General features: G+C 41.9%; 4 protein-coding genes across 4 annotated transcripts; 3 read left to right on the top strand and 1 right to left on the bottom strand.

Annotated features, from left to right (window-relative positions):
- The first annotated feature begins 735 nt into the window (after positions 1–735).
- Positions 736–2696, top strand: LOC109464691 (angiopoietin-2-like). Its single transcript, XM_019761739.1, has one exon. The coding sequence runs from the start codon at positions 840–842 to the stop codon at positions 1974–1976; it is 1137 nt and encodes a 378-aa protein (XP_019617298.1). The 5' UTR covers positions 736–839; the 3' UTR covers positions 1977–2696.
- Positions 2697–6342: 3646 nt separating this feature from the next.
- On the top strand, positions 6343–10923 carry LOC109464731 (dynein light chain Tctex-type 1). The gene is made up of 5 exons (XM_019761804.1): positions 6343–6601; positions 7261–7302; positions 7703–7826; positions 8336–8413; positions 9522–10923. The coding sequence occupies exons 1-5, from the start codon at positions 6575–6577 to the stop codon at positions 9590–9592; spliced, it is 342 nt and encodes a 113-aa protein (XP_019617363.1). The 5' UTR covers positions 6343–6574; the 3' UTR covers positions 9593–10923.
- A 2221-nt stretch (positions 10924–13144) lies between these two features.
- On the top strand, positions 13145–17975 carry LOC109464603. The gene is made up of 7 exons (XM_019761610.1): positions 13145–13280; positions 13768–14030; positions 14464–14585; positions 15206–15860; positions 16412–16536; positions 17044–17206; positions 17589–17975. The coding sequence occupies exons 1-7, from the start codon at positions 13145–13147 to the stop codon at positions 17973–17975; spliced, it is 1851 nt and encodes a 616-aa protein (XP_019617169.1).
- An 874-nt stretch (positions 17976–18849) lies between these two features.
- Positions 18850–20803, bottom strand: LOC109464524 (leucine-rich repeat and fibronectin type-III domain-containing protein 5-like). The gene is made up of 2 exons (XM_019761531.1): positions 20243–20803; positions 18850–19509 (listed from the first exon to the last, which is right to left on the bottom strand). Exons 1-2 carry the CDS (start codon positions 20801–20803, stop codon positions 18850–18852), a joined length of 1221 nt encoding a protein of 406 aa, XP_019617090.1.
- Between the last annotated feature and the right edge of the window lie 1131 nt (positions 20804–21934).

Raw genomic sequence — 21934 nt, forward strand, 5'->3', positions numbered from 1 at the left:
TATAATTCCATACAAATCCTGAGTATGTTGACAATGTAAAAGTATTCTACATGTACATATTACAGACCCCACAGGGGGAGGTTAGGAGTGGCAGTTAACATAAATAAGCAGTCGGTCTAAAGAAAACACAAAATAAACATGCTTTTCTCCACCTTTTGTTATGACTACATTTTACCGTTAGACACTAATAATACTTTATATATTTGAAGACTGCACATAATTTCAGAATTAAGAAATCACGGCATGTTAGACTTCAGGAATTAAAACAATGTAGTCTAAAGTAACATGTCTTTAATTGTATATAACATTACATACATAATGTCACGTACAACACATGCAAGCTCCTTGGCCAACGCTTGACCCCTGTGTTTTTATTTACTGCCCTAAAGCTTTGTATTGACCAGCCATTCAGTAACACTATACACTGTAACAGATCTTAACAGTATAATACTTGACAACTTTAAGCCATCTTTTCCATGTGTTGAAACACATGTGCATAGCACAACAACAATGCAATGCAAAGTCAGTAAGTCTACTTGTCTAGTTTAAACTTAACCTTCCATGTAACGTCCATGGTCGCTGGATGTTGAAACATGAGGTACTTGAGAATGCTGTCAACAAAAGCACAGCAGCAGACAATACCTGAACAGAAACAAAAGCCAGGGCGTGACATCGATACGGTCGCAGACAAAAAGAGCTGAAACCAAACGCCCCGCCCAGGGTTTAAACGGCAGTTGTATTCACACAGTACAGTGATAGCGATATCAACACAGTCCGCAGATTGACGTCAGTGTGTCGCAATAACTTGTAGAGAGAAGACGACCAAAACGCAGTCTACGATGGCTGTCACTTTGCTGTCACTTCTCTTGCTGTCCATGTCAGTTCTGCTGGTCCACGGCTGTGGTTACAGCAGCACCACCTGCCCAACAAGCAGCAGTGAGAATGAACAGCTGGCCAGGAGACAGGGGGAAACGCTGCAGCAGAAGGTGACGCACTTGGAAGACATCAACACAGAGCTGCAGGAGGAAGTGGTGGGATTGCGACGGACCCTTTCCGACCAGGTGGAGGTTCAACACGTCGTGAACGACCACAACAAGGCTCGGACCGAGATCAACCACCTGAAACTCCACCAGACAGAGCTGCAGAAGATGATGAAGAGGGTGGAAAATGAGAACGAGTACCTGAAATCTACCATGAGAAAAGCCGGGATAATCTCCCAGGCTGACTCCGCCAAGACAACGCGGGAAAACCAGTCGCGACTGCCCGGAGCGATTGCTACAAGTAACACCCAGCTCTGCAAAGCACTGAAGACATGGCAACAGGAAACCGGCATGGAGTGTACAACTGAGGATAGCCCGACATGCACGGCGTACGATGTGGTCTTCGCTGGCCGTTCCGTCCCGGTGTACTGCGACGAGGGCAGCGCTCACGACTGGATCGTCATCCAGCGGAGACTGAACGGAACTGTCAACTTCAACAGGGACTGGCACGAGTACAAGGAGGGGTTTGGTGACCCCGATGGGGAGTACTGGCTGGGGCTGAAGCTCATCCACAAGCTGACGGAGAACGGGAAATGGACGCTCCGCATCGACATGGAAGACTGGGAGGGCAACGTCCGGTGGGCGCAGTATTCCAGCTTCCACGTGTCCGGCGAAGGAAAGAACTTCAAGCTCCACATAGCAGGGTACAGGGGAACTGCAGGAGATGCCATGACGTACCACCATGGCATGTCCTTCTCCACGTCCAACAAGAGTAACGTTGACCTTCAGGCGTCGCGCCGTAACCCGGACTGTTCGCAGGACTATCGCAGTGGCTGGTGGTTCGGACCCTGCTTCAAGGCACTTCTGACCGGTCCTTACGCTGGAAACTGTGGGTACAGCTGTCCATATGGAGAGGGACTGTACTGGAACACTTGGAGAACTGGCTACTCACTGAAGACTGTCACAATGAAAATCAGGCCTGTCGTCACAAAGTGAGAGCAGAGTGTACTGCACAGACTTCATATCATAGTGTGTTCGTCACAATTGAGAAGGTCGAGTTGGATAAACATTGGAATTACTGAGGCCAGTCTGGGCAGCCTGGCTTTATAACTAGGCAAACTTGTTTTAGTCTGCTTATATATAGATATTGCTAAAAAAAGTTACATATTTAAATGTCAAAAAATATGAAAACTGATACCATGATTAATCAACTAGTTCACAAGATGACATTCCAGTTTTTTTTTGCTGTACGACGTTGCTATCATGAGATTAAAATCATTGATTTTATGAAATAATATGTTAACTTAACCCTGAGAATAAGTTTGACCGATTTAACAAGTGTTTTGTTCTTTTTCGGTATTTATAATTTGATACTGTTGCTGCTGCTACTGAAATTACATGTACATGTGACAATTGTAAGACAATGCAAAAAAAATACATTTAATTGTGACTTAGACCTAGTGTAGAAAGGGAGAATGAGAAGCTTGTAAATAGGCTGAAGTTGTTATAGATAAATTCCTTGACGTTACCAAGGAGGTTCAAAGAGAAATTTCTTTTTGACGCTACCAAGTTTGCATAACATTTTGTTAAAAGTAATCTACTTGCCTGTTGTATATTCCTGTCATAAATTAATGAAAAAAACTTGGAACATTTTTCTATGTCTGATACAGAGATGCTATACCAAGAGAGAATGACATGATAATTCTACATCAAACATGCAGAAGATGAGAAATAGAAAAAGTATGCATATTAAAGCATATGATGCCATCTTCATTAATAATATTTTATACAATTTGACTCATTCTTACCTTTTTTTACTAAATCCATCTTGATTGCAGATATCTAGGCTCAAAGATCTCGGCGGCACGTTATTTACAATTGTATCATCATGAAAAGAATCAATAGAAATAGATTGTAAAGCTTTATAAAAAAATTGTGCAAAATTATCGCAAAATCACAATGCCCGAGCGTCCAAGGTCGGCAAACACCCCATGATAATTAAAGAACATTCCCAAAGCTTTACACAAGGACAAATTAATTTAACATTAAGCATTGCCGGCCTGCCTGAATTTACCACTAAGCATTGTCAGGCCCTTCTATAGCTACATTGACCGTTAAGCATTGTCAGTACATGTACTCTCCAAGCAGAGGTTTGGGTTTTGGCTTATTTTTGGCATGTCTTTACTATTTTAGGACTTTTTGTCGGGCTTCCTTTTTTGCAATGGTATCTTTTTTTTTACACCAACCCCGTCAAAAAAGATACCTGTGTAAAAAAAGAAAGCCAGATACATGTAAAAAGCCTAAAAACATGCCAAAAGTCCAAACCTAAACCTCTGCTTGAAGAGTACCCCCCACGCAGACCCTCCTACATTAGCATGCAGCGAGTAAGAGAAAACTGATTACCTGGCGTGCACTCCCATTAGGAGGCTGAGTCTGGATCAGTAGGGAGGAGGGGGTTGCCATGGAGACAGCATCCAGACTGAGAAGACGAGCTTGCTGCTGGGATCTCAGGTAATAAAGAAACAAGGCAGGACCCATGGAGTGGTGATCAGCAGAGGTGTGTTGGAAGGCCGGGCTGTTAGGTAAAGAGTATCATCAGTATTCTTCAGACATGAAAGGAACATCAAGGAATGGCCAGGTAATAAGTTAAGGGTCATGGATAGTGACCGCAAGGTCTAAGGTACCAGCATCCAATACTGGTATGTTAGGCCTGTTTCTGGTTTCAGACATGAAAAAATAGGGTCGGTAAGTAGGGATTTTCCTTTTTTTTAGTTTTTTTTTTCAATTTCAGCTAAGTATAACAAATAAAGTTACTAGTAATCAACAATGCTGTCTCAATGGCCCAACCAACTGTTGGCTTGTAGACAAATATTTCAGCCGATTTACTGAAGAAAAAACTGATTGCTTCTGAAAAAAAGTTAAATGACGTTTCTGAAATTCAGAGGGTTTCAGATCGAAAATTTTGTGGCATTTTCTGTGGTCCATAGGGTTGGTGGGGTTTTGCTAGGGTTGAAGGAAACCATAAACACAACATATTAACGTTTATAGCACACACAAACACTAAAAGTACAAAATGTACAGGGATCGAAATTCATTTTTTTGATTAGGTGCACTGGTGCACCTAACCAAAAAAATTAGGTGCACCAAAAAAAATTTGGGTGCACCACATATTTCCAGTAGTACATTAATAAGTTAAATATTATTAATATCAAATTAATATTCCACACGTAAAGAATGCTAAAAATGATCGTAGCAAGAGTGGAAATTGCATCGCTATGGAAATAACACAGTAATGATCTTACCGAAAAAGGGCAAATTAGGATGCCGAGATCGAAAAAAAAATATAAAAAAAATCTAGAAATGAAAAAAAAATCACACAAAGCCTCAATCTTTTTTGCACTTGACTTCTCGGTTGATTCGGTTTCGGACTCCGACTCTGATGACCCGGAACTGGACAGTCGGAAGGAGCTCGGGAGGCCGTGGAGGAGGGCCCGGGAATGTTGTCGAGAGCACATGGCCGCCCCCTCCCCCTCTGTCTCGGCGCTCCCACGGCACGGTCTGTCCACTTCTCGCTCGTCCGGGCGTGTTTCCCGTTGGTTTCCAGCTTCATCGCTTCCTTCGGGGTTCTGAAGAGCTTGGGCTGATGTTGCCACATCTCGTCGTCATCACGATCGGACCTCGGCTGAAGGAACCGTAGAAGCGAAGTCTGTCTCGACATATTTGTTTTGCTTTGTCATCCACGAATTTCATGGCCGAATTTTGTCGACACCCGGGTTTTGACGATGTGACCTCGAAGATTATCGAAGTCAAGCGAAAACTGCACGAAAACAACATTTTCTCACATGACAAGCCCCCGAGGTAACTCCCAAAAAGCGTCGGAAAGTTCCGGAAGCGAGTTCGCGATGTTTTGGTCACATGACTATCAAGAAACCGGGGAACGAGAGGGAAGAGATCTCATGTCCAGTGTTGTAGTCGGGATCCGGAAGTTGGTGGGTAACGCGAAGTCGGCACTGCGCCGACACATAATTTTTCGGGCTTTAAAAACTGAAGTAAATCTAATTCTATCTCAAGAATTTCAAACAAGCAGTGCATCAAAGGTTTTTTATTATTTTATTCCATCAAAGCAATGTTGGAATTACAGTGTTTTGTACCTTTACCGTACTAATACTACAAAAATATTTAGGTGCACCGGTGCACCCACAGTCAAAAATTGGGTGCACCGATCCAGATTTGGGTGCACTAAGGTGCACATGCACCCATTATTTCGATCCCTGAATGTATCAGCATGCATCAGGATAGCCTGGGTACCATCTAAGCTCAAAACCACTCCTACGAAATGATACCCATCAGAGGTCATCTTCAGTGTCATCTTCAGCATCCCAGCTAGGAACAGTGGCAATCTAAAAAGTCATTTTCGAGAACCTCGTATTGATAAAATGTGCATTTTGACATTTGACCAAGAACAAATTCAAGTTCAAATGTGACCCTGATGTCATGCAGAGATGGTGGGAATTTTCCATTTAGGAGAGATGGGATTTTCATGCCTCTCTGCAGAATGCTCGTATGTACGTGTTGAATCTGTGCAAAAATGGCAGCGGGCCCAAATGTGTTCCACCTCGTGCTTCGGAGATGGTTTCTTCACGCAGGCAAAACACATTTCTGTATGGCCAAAATGGGATTGTAGGAAGTCATTTTTGTCCCACAGCTTGTCCTAAACTCCACATAATCAAATTTCGAGCCTTTGATGGGGTGACATCTGTCTGCTGATCACCAGCGTGGCAACTGAGAGGAAATTCGACGTAACGTTATATGTAGCCGTGGCGACTATTGATTCGGGCTTACATTGCATTACCCTCAGCAATGTAAGCCCGAATCAATAGTCGCCACGGCTACGTTATATGTAACGTTAGCCTAAGAATAAGCTAAACTTACAACTAATTTTTACTTTTCCAAATAATACTTTCAAAACCTTTTGCAAGGTTTGCCCCCCTCCCAGCTCCCCCTTAATCGAAACCAGATGCTGACATCCACACACAATGTATTTTCATCATCACGTGTAACGGACCGTTAGATTTCAACAACATCGGAGCCTGAACATCAGCAAAAATTATTTGAGTTCACAATGATAAACTACTGACCAACAATTTTATGAACCCTCCTACTAGAGACGTAGGCTTCTGCAGTTTCGTTGGACTTCCCGTCAACAGCTACAAACTGGCATATTTTGCCAACCAGGAGACCAGCGATGAAGAAATCCCTGGAGAAATCTGATGTTTTGCGCCTTATGCAAATCAAGTGTCCCGGGAAACTTTTCCAGCCAATCACAGGATATATTTATCAGCAGGGTAACATAAGCGGCACATTCGCCACCAGCAGATACGTACATGTACTGCAGTTTTTATTCAAACTGCTAGAGGTCGCCCTCAAAAGGCGTTCTCGTACTCAGGTTCCTAAATGGTGACATGGGAACGAGATCTCCTTCCCATCATTCTTCACTCCCTACCAACGAAACCAAACATTTCCGGTCGAGCTTCGTTGATTTCTCCACATTTACAGCGCTTTTAGACCGCGTACGAAGACACTAATAAGACACAATGGACGACTTTCAAACAGGAGAAGAGGTAATGTCTAAAGTTTAGTGTTGCTAAGAGGAATCATTGACGAAAATCGTTAGAATTCCGTTGACAACCAAGTCAGTGTTTAATAATTTTGGCAGGCGCCATGTTTTTTTAATCACAGAAAAAGTCATATATTTTGAGGCGTTTCTCATTATTTACCCTGACCTGTGAACATTGTACTAAGATACGTTTGTAGCTGGGTGATCTACCCCCCAAATAGAACCATAAAACACAGTTTTTCATCCTACCAGGACGTGTAACTTGTAGAATAATGCCAAACAGTTGGGGTGTGTCTATGATGAGAGTTCAAAAAGATGCCTGTTTCATGTCATCAAGGATGCAATTAGCATCTTTTAGAAATACTCTTCACCGCAAATTTATGTTTCCATATTGTGAAATTCATGAATCCCATCCAGAGCCCGTGTAACTGTTTTGATGTTACATCTGTTTCCATAACTCTGCACTTAATATTATAGAACTAGGTTAAAAGGAAATTTGACACTTTTGTAGTAACAAACAACTTTTGTAATAACAAACAATCTGAAGATGCATAGCAACAATTTGTGCGAAACGAATAATGAAGAAGAAAGGAGACTTTGGCCTAGTGCTGTATAGGTTTTTTGTCTGTAATCTCATACATATGTTTCTTCATGAATCCGCAGACAGCCTTTGTAGTGGATGAAGTCAGCAACATCATCAAAGAGGTATGTATGAATATGATGAAATAAATCCATTCAGTTTGAACTTGCTGTTATCATTGCAAAACTGATGATTTATACACAATCACAGCATACCTACACTACAATGTATAGACAAGCATTTATAATATTAATAACTCTCTCAGTCTCTGTGTCAGTCAATCTCGAAAAACTATGACATGTACATAACATACACGTACATGTACATATGTGCCAGAAGCCTGAACAATTTGTTTACATGTATCCCTATGCTTAAGTAATATCCATTCATTCTAGAATTAGTATTCTTATATTTATTTCTGTATACTATAGTTTGAGCCCAAATACATGATTTCTGTAGTGTAGAAAAGGAGCCAAATGTTGGTTGTTACTTCAACACAATCTGTGAATGTTATTTTTTCTCCAGTCTGTTGAAGGTGCCATCGGTGGCAATGCCTACCAACACAACAAGGTGAACCAGTGGACATCCAATGTGGTGGAGCAGTGCCTGAACCAGCTTACAAAGCTTAACAAACCATTCAAGTACATAGGTAAGCTTCTACATATGATATATTTCTTGAGTCTCTGAGTTTGATGTAGAATGTACTAATATATGTCAGGGTACCAATGTACTTTGTTTTAATGATGCAATATGCGTGGTCTTAAATTGGGTATGTAGGGCTCAAAATACTGGGTGCATGTGCACCTTAGTGCACCCAAATTTGGAGCTGTGCACCTTTTCTTTTCAAATACATGTAGTTTCGTAGGTTTACATATGTTATAAGTTAAACGTATAGTAGTATACAGCATATTCTTAGATTCTAAGTGTCAGAAAAATTTTAAAAAGTCAATGTAGTAGTACTTTTCTTTAGAAATGAAACATAATTAGTTTTTGCTAGCATTCTACTTGTTTTATTCTATATGGTGCATCCAGAAAATTTTAGGTTGGGTGCACCAGTGCACCTATTGCCAAAAATGAGTTTCAAGTCCTGGTATGTACATGTATGCTACATGACAAAACCATGTTTCACATCCTACCATTGCCTGTTTTGTCCCACAGTGACCTGTGTCATCATGCAGAAGAACGGTGCAGGGCTGCACACAGCCAGCTCCTGCTTCTGGGACAACACCACTGACGGTCAGACAACTTCACTAACTCACAAATAAGTAGTGTCAGGGCTCTAGCCAGCATCCATTTTTCCATCAATGGGCCTATACCATTATTACGTCACAGTTTGTTTACCTGTTCTAAAGAACATTCTAGAACGGTCAGTTAAAGAATAAAGATCATTTCAAAGTTTTCAAAGTAAGGTATGTCTGATTTTTGCTGCGTCTAGTTGTTTTGACACAGCATTACATGCCGCATGGATGATTTAGTTGTGACATTAGACGAAATTAGTACTGTATTAAAAGCCTTATATTAAGGCTAACGCTACACAAACACACACCGCGCTACGCACCCCTGTACAATATAAACGTCGATTGATCGGCAGTCATTGCGGTAAACAAACTGTGACGTAATAATGGTATAGGTCCATTGTAGGCACTTTGCAATGTGTGACGGAAAATTTTTTAAACCAATCCGTCAACCTCGATGGGCAAAATTGACAAAAATCTAGGGAAGAAATATAAAAACATCCAGAGGACCACCACCAACCACTCTTATATCTCAACCCCATGATTTGACTCTCAAAATAAGGGTAATTGCAGTTTTAAAGGCTTGAAAATCCAAAATTTACCCCAGGACACCCCCTCCCCCTAGATTGCAAGCTATCTCCCCCCAGGTCTGCTCATGAACCTGGACTGACGGGAAGAAAATTCAAGCTTGCTAGAGTCCTGAGTAGTATATAATAGTGAGAGCCCTGAGTGCTAGAGCCTTGAGTAGTTTTCATGCTAGGAAGATTGGTTCTAGCATGAATTGTATGTCGCACACATTGTATAGCATGTATTTAACCACTACAGTTGACCTGGAAATAAAATGAATCTGTGACATACAGTTTTAGTGGGATTTATATTTCCTAAATTCTGAGTGGTGCAGGTAAAATTTGACTGGTGCAGGTACTTTCCAGTGTTACCTGTACCAGTACAGAAAAAAGTATTTTGAGACTGGTTGTATTTTTCCATGTAAACCATAATTTAACATTGCTTCCCATGAATATAGCACTGATGGTATACTGTAGACTGTACACAGTAGACTGTAGAATGATATTACCTAAACATGTTTTTTTGTTTGTTTGCCTTTACAGGTAGCTGTACAGTGAGGTGGGAAAACAAGACCATGTACTGTATCGTCAGTGTTTTCGGTCTGGCCATCTGAGCTGACTTCAACCCACAACATTCTACCATTATAGCTTCCACACATAACCATCGTCGATCAATGTCCAAGTTTAGGGGATCTGTACAGAATTTCTACGTTCACTGCTTGTCAGAGATAGCTGTCTTCAGCCAGAAATGTAGTCACAAGTTTGACTCATGTTGAACTTTTGTGCTTCAACTGGCTTAGTTAGCTGTCCTGACTGTGTGTTTATATCAATCTATTAATAAAGGGTTTTATTCATTAGTATATTGACTACGTTAACCTGCTATTTCTAACAAGATTGACATTTGTATGGCTTAATAAGTACTACTGGCGGTGGTGTGTTTAGCTACCTATTATTATTACATGCACATATATAGGTCAAAGTCCACAAAATTGTGTTTTATGTGGCTAATTCAGAGAATATATTCTCCACCTATTACTAGCATATAGAATATGTATTATGAAATGTTGATATCCCAGTAGTTTTGATTACTTTGTTTCACCACTATAACCTCCTTGGTTTCACATACGTCTTTTAGACAACAAATCGTTTGGTGTGTACTTACAATGTATTACATACATAAAGCTACACAAGTTTCAACTTGATGTCAGTGCCTTTCTCACTGCTGTATCATGCCTTCAATAGCAAAAAACATACTACCACAAATGTTGACTTGTCATTCTATATGCAGTGACAGAATTGCTACCCTTACTTTTATCTGTTAGGATAAATTGAAAGTTTCAATGGTTGCAAAATATTATCTTAGTTGTCACACTATATCTATAGTACATGACAAGTGGTTGTGCTTTATATAGTGTGTGACTATATAGCATAAGTTGATACAGCACTGGATTTTGGCTGTCAAACATTTCTGTGTGCAGTTTTGGAATATATATAACATGATGCTTTACGCATCCTGAGATGTAGCCTTGGCCAATACATTATACACCACCTACAACTCTATCCTGGTATTTTTGGTTTAAATGCAAACTTTGGCATTTGATATGCACTGTTTTTTGTTGTGTACCAGTTTCAGTAGAAAGTCATTGAAGAATGTTGGACTGAAAGAATCTGGTGAAATCTGGATATCCAAGTTAGACCATCTGTACAACTATTCAAACCATCTCTGACTCCTTACAGCTTTTAGCAGTGTTAGATTCTGGGTTGTGTTGGGATGTTTCTTTGCTAGAAGGAGAAACAATTTTTTTGCACCTTTTTTCTCAAGTGTGTTATTCATTTCATAGCACTTCCCGATCTTGTTTGTTCTTGGTTTCTGTAAATATAGCATAGTGCTGCATTATAGATGCCAGCTGAATGAAATGGTTAGAATAAAAACTGTACAACCTCACATAACAGAGTGGAACTGTCATTTGCTTCAGTACCCTTGCCTTTTTTTTTATTCCAACATTTTGTGACTAGACATGGTGAGAGCACACTCAATTACATGTATATCAACTTATTTTATGCCGCCACCGACGCAGAGGACGAATACAGGACAAGACAATACACGGGAAAGTCGTGTAAAGTGCCTTTCCCAAGGGCACAAGATCTGTGGCATGTCAGGACTCGAACCCGGGACCTCATGGTTCCATGTCGAGCACGCTGCCGCTTCGCCAAACGACCCCAGACTATCCTTGCCTTTAGAGGATGAGAGGTACAGGACGAGTGAAGAAGTCGAACCTATAGGTCTATTATCTCCGTGTTGACATCCTATGTCCCTGTTCAAGAGGAATCCAATCCAATTGCAATTTCACGGCGACAAATCGAAAATATTCTGGATGAAGAAATCTGTTACATGTATTGACATTTACTGCCGTTCCATAGCACATTTTCGTCATCATTTCATACTAGAAGCTTTGAAATGGCACCAAATCTAGGTACGTGCGGATTTCCCTTTGCTATTTGGCGCACAATTATCACTGCACTAAATCCTATCTTTAAGCATATCGTAAAGCATACGAAAAGGTACGCTCTATGAATGAAGCGGAAACTTTACACTTGCTTTAAAGGTGTGCCTGAAGAATGGATTTTGTGCAGCTCATTGATTGGAATTCGCTGCTCGACATGACCAACCGGTGAACTGATACAAGTACATTCAGTAGTGTCTGTCCTTGGTGCTGAATTTCGTTTATTCAGGCAGGAAAAATCTATTTTCTATTCTGGTCGCCACTGTAGGCTTCCCTCTCGTAAACGGTCGTTGCCATTTCAAACGGTCGATACCATATCGCTGGATGGTGGGTGCCATATCCTAGCGTATCATAACTTTTCTGAGGGGTAAAACCATTGAAAACGTATTAAAAGCAACATTTTGAATGTAACTGCGTGGTGAAAATGGTAAAGATATGAGTGAAGAAAGACAAAGCTAGGAGTTAAAACACCTCATCCTAAAACCTTAATCCTCAACGCCACGTGTTGACGGAGCGTTTTAATGCACTCAAAATTTACCTTTCTGTGATATACCACAGTTTCATAGCAACAACCGTATATGAAACGGAAAATAGCGTCGCAGTTTATGCATTAGAACGGACCTGTTTCTGAACAACATTCAACATGCGAAGACACGTCGTGGCGCTAGGTGGCGCAGTAGGACAAAGCATCGTCCGCACACCGCCACTTAGGTCTGTCCTTGGTGCTGAAGATGCAACAAACTGGCAAAACGTTCAATCACTTGTTTTCAATACTGCCAATAGACAAACCTTTCGCAGAAGGAAAAGAAAACTGCCTGGAACTCTCGCTGGCTGATACACGGCTACCGATACACAAGTACACCGTGTTCTAGAATATCTAGTGTTTTTGTCCGTTGCCAAGCTACTAAATGTAGACGTCTGCTTTAGATGCTAACAATCGATGGAACGTTGACGTTGACGTCTCCACGGAAACAAACACGGTTGCGAAAACAAGTTGTGAAAACTCTTCGCGAGAATGTAGCCCTTCATTTAGGTGAGAACATATAGCTTTTCTACCACTGATTTGTGTTACAACATTTTAAAGAATGGTCGTGTTGATGCATTCATACTGTAGAAACTCCGGGCGAAGTTTGTTTTGACTACTTTGAAAAATAGCAATGAGACAGATGCAGTCGTTTCTGTTGTCTTTGTACAAAGATGATGAAGTAAGATTGTTTGTTTACTTTGAGCCCTTGCTACGTTCAGCTGTAGTCAACGTTACGGTAAACGTGTTCTTTGATGTTCATCAATCACAATTGACAGTAGTATTTGATTACGACGTTGTGGGTATATTGCTATTTGTCCGCTTAGATCACATACGTATGAAAGCCTATATTCCTTCTTGTTGTTGTTGTTGAAGTCCCTGTACACGCTAGACGTAGTCTACAGGTGCTATTCTCTCCCTGGTACTTTTTGGTTATGGTTACACAGGTGCTTGTTCACTGGTGCTTTGCACTTGCATCTTTACGGGTAATTCCCTATTTCTTTACCGAGGCCTCTATATATAATTTTAAAATGCTGAGTACATCATTCTGTTCATGTCGTCTCTGGCATATTCCGTAACTTGTATCTCCATCGATACTTTTCAGGTATGTGTGATGTTTAGCTTGATGACTGTCCACCATGAGTGACTATGACGATTGGAGCAGTGATGAGGAGAGCTATGATGAAGAGTCAGCCAACCGACTGGGGAAACTTGTGTCCGCGGAGGAGTACAGGGCATTCGTCAACGAAGTCACCCTGGAAAACGACTTCTTCGGTAAAGTCACAGAAGTCTTGATTTTCTTTATTCTTGTACTTGAGAGCTTTTATTTAGTGGAGCTTGTTTGGGAACGCTGGAATGGCCCCTGTCATAGGTAGTGACAGAAACTGTTAATGTTATATCGACTGTCGTTTGAAGGTTCGTGTGTCATGTTTACACCATATACAATCTGAAGACCCATTCATTTCCATCATTATTACTTGTTTGTTTGTTTGTTTCACCAGGGAAATCATATCTGATTCGTTCACTTGTGTTAATATTCTGATATATATTGATAATATTGTATAATAATCTCCAGTTAATTTGTTTTTATTGCAGGACTTGTACTTCTATAGGAGATTACTTTTAATCCTTCCTGCTTTGTATTATGTCTGTATCTTGTGGGACAGCCGTTACCAGTCTCGACTGCCTGCTCCATGTAATGATCTTTATCAGTGCCAATAAATGAATAAATGTTAACTTGTCTTGACTTCTCCCTCTACAGAAATCACTTCAGACGGAAGGCTGGTGGAGCTGGTAACTCTCGGCCTCTCCTCCACCTGTCTCGTCATAGGGAAGGACAACTGTGACATCTACAGCGGGGACACAACGCCCTCTTGCGGCGGCCCGGATCCCTGCAGCCCGTACGTCGGCACCTTCGAGCTGAAGAGGATCCTGTTCCTGGAGCAGGTCCGTCTGACGGTGCACGAGGCGTGGCGGTCCCGGCTCAAACTGGAGCTACCCAACGGGAAGAACTACTTTTATCAGGTGTGAAAGGCTTTGGATAGAACATAAGACTCTCATCTGTATGTTGTTGTTTGTTTCCTTTATTTTATTTCACCAGGGAAACCATATTGAATACCGGCGTTTTACGTTTCGATGCCCATCGGACATCTTCATAATCTTTCCATGGCCATCAGAGATTTGACTGGAGTACTGCTTCTCTCAATTTCTTTGTAGCCGAGCAGTCTAAATCCCTCCTGCTGTAAAATTGCAACATGATGTAACCCAACACTAGTTACCATGGTGATAGACGTCTGGTTCAGGCCATTGACCTTATTTGTTTGGAGAAGAAGAGGAAACGTAGAAACAACAACATGTTTTCCTTCGGTAAACATAAATATAGATGGGTAACGTGAATCTTTGTGAATCTCGGACCCGCTAGCTTCACCAGGAGACGGGACACTTCCTGGTGTGGAAGCGGTGGCAGGACCTGGTGTCCACGTTAGAGACAGACTTCCCCGCCTACCGCGCAGAGTACCTCAGGATCAAGAGACAAGGGACGAGAGAGAGGAGAGAGGAAACGTGGAAGTCCAGATACAGGTGGGGAACACTTCGCCCCAAGGGGCACATATGAAACTTACAAGTGTAGGACATCGTTGTAAATATCTTCATTCTTCCACCTTGGTCCGTACGAAACTGGATTCTGTAAGAATTAAACAACTGCATAATTTTTAAGAATTGTCAGACGTTTCAGGTAGCATACTTTTCGTTTGTGACTAACGGAATCTGTTACAGTAGTTGAACAGGTATTTATATTATCCAAAGCGAAGTATTCCGTTGGTCACTGACGAAAAGAAGTACTTGAAACGTCTAACCAGTTGAGTAACGTTTTTCTTGTGTATCTAATTACCTGGATGTCTAACCTTCATCGATATATACATCGGCGAAACACTTATGTTAGATTTGAAATTGATCCTCGTTTTTTAATGATTTTAAGCAATACTATCATGAAAGTTCATCTGTTTTGGTAGTTACATGTTTAAAGTTAAAACTTTTGGTCCAACACAAAAAAAGAGCTTTCGACAAGCTTCACTGGGCCAGTCTACTGAGGAAGACGAGAGTGACTGGTCTAGGCGAGAGAACTTTTTGTGTTGGACCAAAAGTTTTAACTTTAAACACGATTTTAAACAATGTTATAACGGATTGTTATCGGCACACAGGCCATATGGCAATGGTAGCGGAGAGGGCCACGACTCAGATGAAGATGACCTCACTACAGGGCCGAAGAGAATAACGTCTGCCGAGCTTTATGCCGAGATCTCCCATCCAAACGTTCGCTCCGACGTCACGTCTGGGCCGGGGGTAGATCAGAGTCCACCCCGTCTGGAAAGGAACGAATTATTCGAACCTGCCGCGCAAAGTGAGCCGAGTTCCTTCACTAACATCACCCCGAGAAGTGAGGATCCAGACGGCCTAGATGAAAGCGATGACGATGTGGAAGACTGGAACGTACCGGAGTCCAGCGACGACAGCGACGGGGACATCTCGCTGAGCCCTTCGGACCGGGACCTCGGGCGCCTGCCGCCGAAGTACCTCACACTCCGCGTGCGGTCGCTTTTCGAGAAGACCAGCGTGGAGTTTCACAGGCACGGGGACACCAGGCTGTGCCGGGCGGCGTCGCTTGGAGGGATCTCCGAGCAGGATGGTGACGAGAGCTGGTGCGAACTGGCCGGCACAACCCGGTCCTCACTTCTGCGTTACTCGTCCTTACCGGACATCCTGGAGGGCCAGGCGGGGTTCCTGTGGCAGCGGTCCCGTGTGGTGGTGAGGGAGGTGACGGTAGACGGGCACCACGTGGAGCTGACACCGGAGGAGGTGGGATATAGAATAAATACACTTAATATTATCTCGATTGGTTTGCTTTAATTTCCTTGTATGAATTTGTACATACACGTGTACTACCCATAATCACGGTATAGCATACACGTGCTAAGGTCACATTTCCAAACCGCGGCCCGGCCGGGCTGTTTGCATAAACGAGAACTACACCATTCATATCACATTGTGCAAGTTACAGTTGTTGAGCAATTAAGTTGATTGATTGATTGATTGATTGATTGATTGACTGACTGACTGACTGACTGACTGACTGACTGACTGACTGACTGACTGACTGACTGATTGATTGATTGATTGATTAATATCAAGAACATACGCGAATGCTGCTCATGAATAATTAGTTTTTGATAATTTGTTTTGTTTTAATTTATGAATAATTAGTTTAGTTTTTTCAACTTGCCCGGCCGGGCCCCGAGTTGGTAATTGTGACTTGAGCATTTCGTTGAGGATTCATCCGATGTTCATTGTAAAGAGGCACACGTACTCCTGCATCGTGCTGTAAGTTCCCCTCCCCTCCCCCCCTCCAGGTGTCCCTGTTACGTGAGGTCGCGACCCTGAGGAAGACCCCGGCAGACCTGGACATCCTGGTCATCACGGACTTCACGTCAGGCCAGACTGGTCAAGTGGTCAGGGTCAGCAGGAGCGTCGGAAAGTACGAAGTTCGTTCTTTATTACCTAGACTCCTTGTTTTTAAAGGCACCCAGGGAGGCAAAACAAAAATATTCTGGATGAGGAAATGCATGTCTGATATTGACATTTATTGTCAGTTCGTAACACTTTTTCGTCATCTTTTCATACTTGAAGCGTTTGCAATAGCCCCGAAACAAGCTACGTGAGAAGTCTCTTTATTTTTGGTACCACCAATAAATAGTTAGAACCAGCCTATAATACGAAACAAGCAACTGTTTTCCGTCAGCTACAACGTATTTTTGTCTCACCGCTATCAGTATGCTATGGGATAGGGTTAATTCAACTTACTACATTTAAAAATCCAGTTCTACTGCCCTAAATCGCGTCTTCACGTTTATAGGAAAGACCGGCTGAATATAATCATTTTAAAAAGGAAATTCGTTCATTTTAAAGTCTTACCTATAGTTTAGAATCTCGTCTAAAACGTTACAGAATTTTTGAACTTGATATCGCGTTATGTTGGACACAGTCTCGGTCGACACCTGGAGAACGTGAAGTTCATCAACGCGCCATCTAGCGGAAACCCCGAGAAACGACTGCCAGACAATCAGATAAAGGAGGATTTCTCCATCGATGACGCGTTCCAAAAATACATCGTGCAGCATCCAGAAATGAGCCCCACAAAACGTAAGGTGTAATTGTTATTACATGTAAAATTCACATTGTACATTGTAAATTTCAAATACGAGAAATTTTAACTCTTAATGGTTCTTGGTAGTAACTGCCCTTGGTACTGAATCCCTGGTTATACTAATGCTTATTTAAGGGCAGGAGGATGATGCAGGGCTTGTTCTGGAACGCTAACCTGTTCTAGAGTATTAGTCATTAGCATGACCATTTCTAGCCTGGGTGCCATCCCCCGTAGCGCGGGCAAATACTAGTACTACGGGGGATGGCACCCAGGCTAGGCCATTTCAGGGCTTTAGATTAACTTCTGAACAAGGCATGACTTTATAAGATAGATTGGTATAGCCCCAAACATAGATGTTTTGTATATTCACTGTTTCAGAAAAGACTGACCGTCGAAAGAGTGTCGCCGCTGCTTTCAACAGTATCTTTCACAGCCCTAAGGCCCAGTCACCCTCTCCAAAAAAGAGAGGCCATAATCGTCAAGACAGAAACTCAAAGGAAAACACTGGAAAAAAGACACCTTCGTCTTTGAGCCCGTCACCTATGACAGAGAATAAAGGAAGAAGAAAATCTGTGGCACAAACCTTGGCTAAGCCATTTGTGAAATTAAAGAAGTCCAGCTCCAAACTCCTACACAAGAGGATCACGCCACTATCTGAGGTTTCAGAGGAAATGCCCTGTGCAGAATTAGAAAATGGCAACCAGACTGTCGACCTCCACAACAACACACAGGTGAGAAAACGTCTGAAACTGCTTCTTGTACAAGTTTGATAACATGATGACAAGACACGTATGAACCAAGGAAATTGCTTGGTCTTTATTTTTTGAAGCGCACCATCGATATACATTACAAACTGAACAAAAACTATGTTAACTTCCCTTTTCTGTACAAGTTTCTGTTATATTGTTGTTTCTTCACACATTACACGTTTGTTTTTCAATGCCGATGGGCTACGTGGAGCTAGCGATCAGCGCTTGGTATTTAAATACAGACTTATATTTCTACAATCACTCATCCATATACATTCATATGCATAATATATACATAAGATCTGAATATATTCATAAGATATACATTAAAAGCTTGAGTCTTACAAACCGCCATTCCGGGTTTGTACTGTCGATATTACACACACAGTGCACATATCATTTTCTAGTATGGTAGAGAACAAGTGCTTTTGAAAAAGCTGTCGTTTGCCGACGTTGTACGAGTATACATCACAAATTTGTGCATAAAACGGTATGTAACCAAGAACAAAATGTGCATAAGAACTTTGTACTAAGACCAAAATTAAAGCTACCCGTATATAGTTGAAACCATTTCTGAACGAAAATGACCCATAAAGTGATGCACGTACCTGCCACTAGACGTATATCGGTGTGTCATTAACATAATATATTCACAAACAAGAAGATAGTGATTCTTCTCAGTTTTGAGTCACTAATGCAAAAATTTATTGTAATATGATCTATTTCAAATGTATATTTTAGTCCATCATATGGCTATGCCCAGTTCCAAGTTTTTCTGTGCAATATTGAATAGAAACCAGAAATTGCAAATAGTTTTAAAACCCCGTCAAGAGCAGTACGCTCCCGATTGGACGACCGAAAGCAATTTCGTTTGCCGCCCTAAAACACCACACGACTACTTTACACACATTTTACTCCATGCGAGCTTGAGGGCAAAATAAAGTATACCCACGAACGACCCCACAGTCAATGCGAAGTACACCGAGATCTCAACGAGAGTGAAAATATCTTTGTGCGAGGGGTTAGAGTCGGAAATAGGGTTGGAATCTAACAAAATAACGACTTCCGTGGTTTGACGAAGTGGCTTGTTGTTGACGTCGTTTCGGCCAGTGGTGCTCTTTTTTGTGGTTGTCGTGAAACGCCATACTGTTGTGGGATTTGAAGGCGTGAGTGTGCGGTTGTGCGACGACTCGCTCTGCACCGTCATGGTAGAGACCGAAGAAACTGGCTTTGTCGTTACATTTGCAACACTGAACCTTTTAAACATTTCGCTCGTTTCACCGGATTTGCATACAGGGCTTTCTGATCCATTTGTAGGACAGCATGTTGACACTATTCCTTTTATACCAGCTACCAAAACATCTAACGTTTCCCCTTTTAAGTTTTCAGGCCCGGCACAGGCCATTTTGTCCCTGTCTCGGACATGTATGTTGTCGCCAGCGGTCTCTAGACTTTTTAGGAAGTGGGTTAGTTCACAGTCACAGCCCCAGGGGTTTTCGCCGAACCAGATATCCAAGCTTGAAGCTGTTTCTACGTTGGGAATGGCGGGGGAGGTCTGTAGACGAATCAAATAAAGGAAGGTGTTACGAAACTCATGGCTTACGTGACGTGTGTATGACATAGTTTAATCAATGTCTGGAGATATAACATTTGCCGACCCACTAAATTTTTAGAAAAAAATATAATTGGCACGCCTAGAGTCGGTTGTGGTAGAACAAAGAAAAGGAAAGAACAGAAGTAAATTCAAACACAGGAAGGTGTTACGACATTGCATGGCCTATGTGACGTGTGCATGACATACAAGTAGTTCAATCAATGTCTGTGGATATGACATTTGCCTACCCAACAAATTTGCAGAAAAAACGATTGACACTTCTAGAGTCAGTTGTGGTAGAACAAAGAAAAGGAAATAACATAAGTAAAGCTACTAAATTACCCATGTTTATCAATGCACAATGTGTATGTGATTACTTGTTTGTTGCGCTTCTTATACCCCCTCCACATGCACTTAGGTGTGGGTATCATTATTGTTTTTATAAATTGTAATCACAAGACATGGTGACGGCACACTCAAGTTTTTTACAAACTTATTTTCACACTGCCACCAACACAAAGGATAATACGTTACTCATTTTTTACCTGAGTTAATTGAGGAAAGTCGTGTTACAGTGCCTTTCCCAAGGGCACAAGATCGGTGGCATGACAGGGTTCGAACCCGGGACCTCTTGGTTCCGAGGCGAACACTCTACAGTTACTCTAGACGACCATTATTTTGGATATAGACTTACCTGTATCAAATTCCTGCTCACGTCAAACTTCTCTAACACATCGGCCGATCCCGGCCAGGGTACCTCAGTTAGTCTGTTGCCACTGAAGTTAAGACGTCGGATGTTTATAATCCCGAGAAAAGCATTCTCCGACACGGATTTGATCATGTTGTTTTGAAGATACAGGTACCTTAACCGCCGCAGTCCCCTGAAGCTATAGTCCGTCACTAGAGACAAGTTGTTTCTTGAGAGGTCAAGAGTAAACAGATTTGTCAGTGTCTCCAACGCGTGGTCCTCTATGAACAGGAGACCGTTATTGGACATGTTCAGGCGGGAGGGTTTTGAAGAATTCGAAATGCCTTTGAACGCCGCCCTTGGGAGTTGGGTGATCTTGTTGTCCTGCAAGTCTATTTGCATCACCGTCGGAGAAAAGCTACGGGGGACGGAGAACAGCCCTCTGTCGGCACACGCAGCTATATAGGCCCCCTCGTAGCAAGCACAACTCCTCTCGCACGGTAGGGCGAGTGAGATGGGTACGTAATTTGGAATCAACGCTACCGCTAGTACAAAAATCAGCAACATTTTTGTAGTTGTAGGTTGTGCGAGACGCGGCCAACACAATTCCTTACGCACACACACACATACACGGAGACGACTGACGCCTACGCACAGCTTTGATAGTCTTCCCTTCGAATTATTCGCAATCTGGCACGCGTCGTTCCGCGAATCGAATCGCGATGAATATATATTTCTTCTCCAGTCTAATTTACGAGGCATTGCGCAAATACTGAATAAACATCAACACATGTACACTAGATTTTTACCTTTACGTGACGGAATTTTAATTAAGTAAAACATTGATACTGGGACATTTTGTTTACCTACAAGTGGTACGTTTATGCTTTAAAAAATTGTAACCTTCTTAATATTTAATTAATCCTTCATTACATTGCTAGACCTTAACTAACAGAGGTACGAATGGAAAAGCCACTGAAACGGACCTTTGCTTCTCTATGTTGTTATTGGTGTCAAAAATCTGTTTTGAAAGTAACAGTCATTCACACAAATACAGAAAAATTTATAGGCGATATTTGTCTATGACTGATGACTATTCATGTTCTACGACATACCTTACGTGATTTTCATGTCAGGACAGACTAAAACATATTAAAATATCTTTTTTGTTGTACGTTCTTATGTAGACATCACCATCAGCGGATGAGGACGTTGCCATCAGTTGTCTGGTGGCAGATGTGAAGGATAGTGTGGAAAACTTCCGCCGTATCATGTCAACTGTCTCCTTCGGCAAATGTCACCTGAGCTCATCCCCGTCCAGAACAAGTCAACAGGTAAGAGAAGCACTGTCTAAGGTAAAACGAGCAGTACTTTCTACTAAATGTGTTGGAGTAATCGATTTAAAACAGTTTTTGATGTAGACAATGAGAATCGTGGGGTCGTATGGCGCAACGGCAGAGCTTTCGACTTGGGTCCAAGAGATCCCGGGTTCGAAACTTACCATGTCACCGATCTTGTGCCCCTGGAAAAGGCACTTTACACGACTTTCCTGGATGGAGGCCTGGCGAACCCCATCTCGTATTAGCCACAAAAAGGCGGCAAAATCTTCAGCTAGTTGAAAGCGGCTGCCTCAAAATGAAAGAAGAGAAGAAGAAGAAAAAAGAAATATTTCCAGAGAGTGTTTAGATGAATTATTTA

Source organism: Branchiostoma belcheri, unplaced genomic scaffold (assembly GCF_001625305.1).
Source record: "Branchiostoma belcheri isolate BF01 breed outbred unplaced genomic scaffold, Haploidv18h27 scaffold14, whole genome shotgun sequence".
Taxonomy (NCBI): Eukaryota; Metazoa; Chordata; class Leptocardii; order Amphioxiformes; family Branchiostomatidae; genus Branchiostoma; species Branchiostoma belcheri.

Bases quoted from the DNA above. Each gene is read 5' to 3' on its own strand.
- LOC109464691 (XM_019761739.1), top strand. From the start codon at position 840: ATGGCTGTCACTTTGCTGTCACTTCTCTTGCTGTCCATGTCAGTTCTG.
- LOC109464731 (XM_019761804.1), top strand. From the start codon at position 6,575: ATGGACGACTTTCAAACAGGAGAAGAG. The intron at 6,602-7,260 runs GTAATGTCTAAA...ATGAATCCGCAG, and splicing joins ACTTTCAAACAGGAGAAGAG to ACAGCCTTTGTAGTGGATGA. The intron at 7,827-8,335 runs GTAAGCTTCTAC...TTTGTCCCACAG, and splicing joins CAAACCATTCAAGTACATAG to TGACCTGTGTCATCATGCAG.
- LOC109464603 (XM_019761610.1), top strand. From the start codon at position 13,145: ATGAGTGACTATGACGATTGGAGCAGTGATGAGGAGAGCTATGATGAA. The intron at 15,861-16,411 runs GTGGGATATAGA...CCCCCCCTCCAG, and splicing joins TGGAGCTGACACCGGAGGAG to GTGTCCCTGTTACGTGAGGT. The intron at 16,537-17,043 runs GTACGAAGTTCG...TGTTGGACACAG, and splicing joins GTCAGCAGGAGCGTCGGAAA to TCTCGGTCGACACCTGGAGA.
- LOC109464524 (XM_019761531.1), bottom strand. From the start codon at position 20,803: ATGTTGCTGATTTTTGTACTAGCGGTAGCGTTGATTCCAAATTACGTA. The intron at 19,510-20,242 runs GTAAGTCTATAT...ATTCGTCTACAG, and splicing joins TGAGCAGGAATTTGATACAG to ACCTCCCCCGCCATTCCCAA.